This window comes from Botrytis byssoidea (assembly GCF_014898295.1).
Source record: "Botrytis byssoidea strain MUCL 94 chromosome Unknown BBYS_004, whole genome shotgun sequence".
In the NCBI taxonomy this organism is placed as follows: domain Eukaryota; kingdom Fungi; phylum Ascomycota; class Leotiomycetes; order Helotiales; family Sclerotiniaceae; genus Botrytis; species Botrytis byssoidea.
The window spans coordinates 1,034,721-1,041,945 of record NW_024065845.1 but is presented as its reverse complement, the minus strand read 5'-3'; the positions used below and the strand labels follow the sequence as shown (position 1 = coordinate 1,041,945).

The 7,225-nt window shown below is 40.1% G+C and overlaps 3 protein-coding genes across 3 annotated transcripts; 1 reads left to right on the top strand and 2 right to left on the bottom strand.

The window, feature by feature from the left end:
- Window positions 1–641: 641 nt before the first annotated feature.
- EAE97_002414 (uncharacterized protein) lies at window positions 642–1,649 on the bottom strand (the record flags this gene model as incomplete). The annotated part of the gene is made up of 1 exon (XM_038872925.1): window positions 642–1,649. One exon carries the CDS (start codon window positions 1,647–1,649, stop codon window positions 642–644), a length of 1,008 nt encoding a protein of 335 aa, XP_038736131.1.
- Window positions 1,650–2,647: 998 nt separating this feature from the next.
- Window positions 2,648–3,967, bottom strand: EAE97_002413 (uncharacterized protein; the record flags this gene model as incomplete). The annotated part of the gene is made up of 2 exons (XM_038872924.1): window positions 2,648–3,870; window positions 3,925–3,967. 2 exons carry the CDS (start codon window positions 3,965–3,967, stop codon window positions 2,648–2,650), a joined length of 1,266 nt encoding a protein of 421 aa, XP_038736130.1.
- A 1,171-nt stretch (window positions 3,968–5,138) lies between these two features.
- EAE97_002412 (uncharacterized protein) lies at window positions 5,139–6,416 on the top strand (the record flags this gene model as incomplete). The annotated part of the gene is made up of 1 exon (XM_038872923.1): window positions 5,139–6,416. One exon carries the CDS (start codon window positions 5,139–5,141, stop codon window positions 6,414–6,416), a length of 1,278 nt encoding a protein of 425 aa, XP_038736129.1.
- Between the last annotated feature and the right edge of the window lie 809 nt (window positions 6,417–7,225).

The following is a 7,225-nucleotide window of genomic DNA, read 5'->3' as shown; positions in this document are numbered from 1 at the left end:
GCAACGCGGATTGTAAAGTTTATAAGTGATGGATGCGGCTAATGCATAGCACAGTAATAATAATAAAATGGTTTTACTACTCTGTCAAGCGATGTTTGTATTTGAACATATGACCTGCATATTCCTCGTATTTCTCATGGTAAAGTAGTCGACAGCTTTTGCTTGCAGATGGCCCTATGTCCCGAAATAAACGAAATCCAAGATCTCCTGCTTATTATGCCAAGTCGAACACAACCCGATTTTTTCGAAATAAAAAAATTGAATGAGAAATTGAGTGATTAGAGGTTTCCACTGCCATACCCAGAGCGCCGTAGCCAATATGCCTGTTTACCACATCTTCCATCATTCATTTTTCATCTCCCCTGCCCGTTTCCCTATCTGTCTCCCCTCGTTCACTTGTTTTCTTCCACTATCCCTTCATTCCAGCTATTCATTACAATAAGTCGATTTGCTACCATAGATCGTATTTGACTGTCACATAAATTTCAACCACTGGTACACTCCATTGGCGAAGCATACCAACCAATTGCTCAGCCAACGAGTCTTTATAAACCAAGCAGAACTGATTGGCCCTCCAGCAGAGTATTAAAAAGTTCGTCATTAGAAAGTTTGTGCCATTTATCTTTCCCAACACGAAGATTTTAGACATTGCCAACTTCGCGCAAGAATCTGAAGAAATCTGATACGGGCCCAAATTCAGCTGTGAATTCAGGCATCCTACGGGCGCCAACAGTGTTGATATTTTTCTCGTGCATTAATTTATGGATGACGATTATAGATTTGCACAAGGAGGTGTAATCGATGACAAGATTCTGTATCGATGTAGAATAATGCCATGTCGAGCCAGGCAATTCGTGTATGTTCCATAATTCGTGTAAGAGCCGAGATAGCTGTTGGGTGTCTACGAATTTTTTGCGATGTCTAAAGGGGTGAAGCTTTCTCCTTCGCTCTTTCACGAACATGAGATTTCTCATATGATGAAATTCTGGATGAAATTTCAAGAGTTCTGTAGCAGTGGAATGAGTAAAATATTCATAGTCCCAATGGGGTGTTGGACCCATCCCAACCGTTCGGGTCATTTGGCAAGCGAGATGGTTGAAATCCTGTATGTGGATGATGTCTCTTTTTGGATCGAAACGAAGGATTCCGTTGTCCTCAAGTGGCACATGGAAAATAGGAAGAGTTCCACAAAATTTCTTTAGTGCAAGTGAACGAGAGAAGCTATTGATTCGCAGTAGGGTACGAGCTCCAGTCATCTGAACCTTAAATCCTTCATCTGAATTTCCTTTACGGGAATCATAATGATACGCACTCTCTATCAGACTTGGCTTCATATAATAGGTTTGTCCCTTCTCGTCGCTTTCAATGATATAGGTCCACAAGAGTTCGATAACAGCTTGTGGAAGTCCATAAAACTCCTTGGAAGCGGATATGACAGGGACATTGTCTTTCCAATGGTCCATCCAAGTCCTTGGTCCAAAAACTACTTTTTCCCTCTTCACAATTGTCTTGATCTTCGATAGCAAGTTTGAGGATTTGACCTTCCAGACTATTTCCTCTGGTTTGATGTTGAATTTCGACTCGCTTTTCACTGAGGAAACGCTAAGTTTCGAGATGCGCACTTTGTATGCGACCTTAAGGGGACCCATTTTTGGATTTATAAAGAAGGTGTTTGAGATAATTGCTAGACGAGAAGATTGGAGATTCGAAAGAAATGTTGTTCTGTAAGAACTATGGAAGAGATATTAAGAATGAATGTGAAGAGAGATATAAAGATAAATAAGGTAGAGAAGAATGGGAAATTATTAGAAATTAGTATCAATAGGTATTATGGGAGAAAAGATATAAGTATTAAGGAGGCACATATAAAATAACGAGATACTCAAAGTCAAGAAGAATTAAATGAAGAATCGAAAACTGATTTGTGTAGGAGATTTCAATAGGATTTATAGGTAGTGTAGCACTAATAACTTACTAAATTAGGTTGTCTGATATCGTCATCGACAGGTTTAGTCCCCCTTCGTGAAAATGACTAAGCATTGTCACGCTTCAATGGGATTTTATATGCTTTTGTTCGTGGTTCTAGTGATATTTGCACCTTTGGGATGTACTAATATATGGTATGACATTTTTAGACTATAGTAGGGTGAAGTGACAGATGCGCTGATCTACCTAGTATGCAACCTATATGCAACCGCTACCTACATGAGATCGATTTTGAGTTTAAAATATACTTCAGCTACGAATGCACACGTATCATACCAGTGACTAGTTGTAATGGAAGATCAGGGTTAAAAGCACGTATACACATTATTGTACTATCACTCAGATCTCATCATAGCTAAACGATGAAAAGTACTTTTATAATTTTGAAAGCTATGAGGAGAATGAATTAGAATAACACGACCCTGGAATATATATATCTTGGAAATACACACTCTAAGCATTTACGTCTATTGATCGCTTTCAGATCTTAACAATTCCATGTGTATTCTAGTAATTCCATGGAAGCTGAGAATCCCAGAAGCAGCCACAGTTGACTACCGGAATGGTCCAAAAAACATCTGGTTGCCGATAAAGTCGTCTATTGAAAGGCTACACGCCGAGAAAGCTTCAAGATTCGACAACACGTGATTATTTTTTGACATCAATGGTTGAATAGACTCACTTCACCTAGATTGGATCTCTTGTGCTGCTCATATGCATCTTCCATAAGCTTTAGAATCTCTCTGCCATGTTTGGCATCCTCGATATTCGTGGAATTGAAGTATATATTCATCCACCGAGTAACTAATCTGTGGAAAACGGCTCGAAATACAGCTCGACCCCTCTCACTAAGAAGATTTTCCGGAATTTCATCTGAATGAGGTGATGAGTAACAGTATTTGTCGACGAAAGACTCTATGTCGAGGTAGGCAAGCTTGGTGGCATTTTTCTTGCTAACCCGAAGATATACCATAGTATCAATTTCATTCTGAGGAATGTTTAAAACCTTAATGACACTGCTACCCAAGGTAAAAACCATAACATGGCATGCTAATTCTTTGCCCCGATAGCCGGTCATCGCTCGTTGCAAGTTGAGAAAATTGGAAAGAGATTCGAGGTTCCATCTGAGTAAAGAGGAGAATACCTTTGGAACGACTAGAGTGCCCGGATGATTCAGTCCTCTGAGATGCCTTTTCTCTGCTGTATTATGATAAACAGCGGCCAAAGAACGCAAGTTAGAACAGGCAAAGATCAGTCTGCTCAAGAAACTAATGTTATGAGCTACTGCAAGCTCATGTATTCTTTCACCGCGACTACGCTCATCAGCTGTAATGTTAAAAAAAGAGAATAAGTTTAGAGGGACAGCAAGGTACCGAATCTCACTGAAACACGCTGGAATCTTCCCTTTGTCGCATATCCTAATGTTACCATAATCTGGCTCTTCCATTCTGAGAATGACAGTCGTATCTTGGTGAATACATACTGGAATTTTCTTGTCGAGAGATGGCAGCACGACTGGCAGATGGTGTAGATAAATTCTACGAATTGACCTTGAGACAAACAAAAGCGATGTATGTTTTATGTCAAGCTCCTCTTTAAGTAGTATTTCATTATTAACATCCAGGCAGACTGAGAATAGACGAACATAATTGCGTTCCGGGATACATTCTTCAATTATCATGCATTGAACCTCTGCCGGTAATTTGTCGAAGTGTAACGAATTGACGGCTTCAGAGTTTGTAGATGATCTTTGTGCTTTTGATACTGTAGAATATGTTTCTTCAGCCGCAAAAGTCTTACAGGACTTCATGTTCTTATTTGAGTCTTCTCGTGATGTAATACTTGACTGCTTGGCTTCTTTTTGGGTGTGTTGAATGGTGGTATCTGCAGTTGTCATTAGTAGTTAAACTATAAACGTAGTCAGAAAATTATGCTTACCATAATGCTCCAGCTTGTGAGTGACCTCGTTGACAGAATTCATCATGGAAATAGATGACGTTAGGAATATGATAAGTATGGAGTCAGAATCGGAATACTTAGAAAATGTTTGAGTTTTAAATACCTGATAAATGGCACTAGGTTCGTCTGAAACAGCAAATCAAGAGTCATACTCAACACTACAGGAGCTACCCCGATAAGTTCCTTGCCGATCTCGTAGCTTATATCGACATCAAGTGGGGCAAGACTTTGATTAACTGGATAGCTATGAAATAAGTCTGTGATTAACGAGCCTAGAAAACTATTGAACTTGTGTGGAATGATTTTGGCTTGGGTCTATTTTATGTATAAGTTGCTAAGCGATAGGAAACGAGCATCTTTATTTGGTGAAAGAAAGGGTCAATGTGTTTTTGACAAACCTTCAATTTGGCGAATTGGCCATGGATATTGAGTAGACGCTTAGAATTCGTATTGTAGCGACTAAATTTGTGAATCTTCATATAAACATGCAGAACATCAATAGGCGTATGCGAGACCTTGTAATATTCGAGGCTAGTAGTACCCAGTCGAGAAAGGTCGTGCAAAAAATCTCTACAATCTAATGAATAATCAACGCGTCTTTCTTTGATAGAGTATGAAACTATTGATAATCAAGATCTTCATGCGAATTAGACCAGCACTGATCGTGTAACCAAAGAAGTCTAATTATCTCCATCAAATGCTTGATCTAAGGAAACAATTTCTTGATTTGATCTTGAATACCAAGGAGAGTGTAGAGAGGAAGGTGCTAGCCTAAATTGGCATATAATTAATGTATGATTAGAACGACGCCAGCGCCCTAAGGGGTATGGTTGGTCCAATGGTAACCACATCCATTACAATAAAATCCATTTTTCTTGTAAAAACTAATCAGAAAAGCCTAGATTAGCTGACTAGGTAGTCCACGGGTTGTCTAGCACGTGCCTAGAAGGTCACAGAAATTGGCGTGCAGGCTTCTGAGTGGCCATTACCTTTCTTGAGTTGCTGACTAATAAATAACCTTCTTCATTGTCACCATTATATCTACGTACCTAACCTTTATAAACTTACAACCACAATTTTCAATTTTACTTTCATTTTCAATAATCCTTTTATTAATTTAATTCTTTGACACCTCGACCTGCCTGCCCAAACACTCAAATCTATCTAATCAATATACTGAATAATAATAAATCATGGTTTTAACCAGGAAGATGGCAAAAGAGGCTTGCGCAGCTGCTCAACCACCTACGACTTTCCATGCCTTTTCCCGTCTTCCAACCGAATTGAGAACCATGGTTTGGAACGCTGCTGAAGATTCACAGCCCGGTCGCCTCATCGAAGTTTACAATATACCAAACCATTATACAATCAATGGTCGCCCCACTTCTTTTGAATGGCATGCGATACTATGCGGTTGCAAGAAGAGATGCTTTGAGCCTCCCCTGGCGCGAGTAAATCACGAATCGAGAAATATTGCCTTGCAAAGGAGATCGAAGTGTTTTGGACAGTGGGTGGACTGGGACAAAGATATGATATTCATAGGCAGTAGAGTTGGACATTTGCACAATACTGGGTTTCTCCACGCATTGGAAGTACAGAATTGTCGCGAGAAGTTGAAATGTCTTGCCATCGATTTCGATTGCTGGGAGAAATCTTCTATCTTTTCCTGCACACGAAGAGCGGAATGTACCCCGGCTGCGATGATTTCACGGCTACCGGGACTCCAAAAAGTGGTGCTTGCTCAAGCTTCGGGTGCTTGGCGGGATGGCAATGAATTCGAGGAACATGAACCTGGCAATTACCTCAATATTTGGAGAAGCTTTGACGGGTCCGATCCTCTTATGAAAAAAGATTTCGATGATCTTGTGAGATATGAGAAAGCCAAACATGCAACTTGGATATTACAAAGTTACTACCAAGGAATTGATGTCCGGAAAGCTTTTCCTGAGAAAGTTGACAAGTGGAGATGTTATGACGATAGTCATGAGGAGATTGGCGAGAATCCAGGATCATACAAGCCTGAATATGAATATGCTAATGAGTATAATTACCATTATGGTGGAAGTTGTGGAACTGCATTGATACAATTTGAGAAGATCAAAAATGCCTACTGGTGGGGCACTGGCGATGACCAAAACGATTTCCACTTTCTAAAGGATTGGGTTCAAGAGAAGATTGATAGACTGAAGTCGATTTCCGAGAAGAAATTTCACGGCGATCCTGATTATAATACGTGGAAGCAACCTGAAATCGGTTATGCATTGATACGAAGAACGGCTCCTTCTTGTTTCACAGATGATTGGGAAGGTCTTGAGCGAGAATGGATGTTTTATGGAGAGGCAGCCTGGGCGAGGGACCACCCTAAAAGCTACAAAGCTCGAGATAAATCCAAAGACTATCCAGCAGGCCAACATGTGCAAAAGTATACAAAGCTTTATCCGGCGTCTCAAAGATGGCGTCTCGTCGGTTAGAAGTAATCATTAGCGATAGCTACTTTTAACCCCATGGTGTTCAAAAGCCCGGATTGGAAGATTGCAGTTCAGCACTCAATATTTGGAACAATACAGCACTGGCAGACGATTAAGCCTAAGTACTCGGAATGACCCAAATCTTTTATTTTTTCGGGATTGAACACCCCCTAATTATCGGTTTGCAGCCTGGACTATTGGAATCCTTGTCCTCAACGATATCCTCGATATGGATGGCGATATGAACGTCCTCAATGTAACCACAAAATTTCGCAACAGATAAATACTAGCACCACAAAGATAACACACTTCAGATACCTACGACTGGGAATTACAGAAACTTAGCCTTACGATAGCAATTTACGAGACCAGCTGCCCGACTATGCTTCTGCGACATATGTATCAATGTTGGGCAGAAGTTAGTGCAGAAACTTTTGAAACTCTTCCCAACTTCCGAGTACTACAGCTGATAATGAATCACCCAATCGAGTTATAAGCTGTGCAGAAGATAATTTAGGAATATTGAGATAGTGAAGGGGAATTTTGTTCACCATGGATGATATTAATCAAAGTGCAATCGAATGAAGAGATTTATGCGAATGGTTCAAAATAACACAATCTGCAACCACATCTCCCGCCTCTAATTAATTAGCAGACGTGGAAGATTGGCTCGGATAGCAACAGTGATTGTGACGGATATTCAATCAGTGCAAGAAGGGCCAGTGAAACCAGATTTAGATTGCCAGTTAGAATAAAATATGTTAACTCATTACTACAACGTACACAGGATCGAACAATGGGCGATTATCATG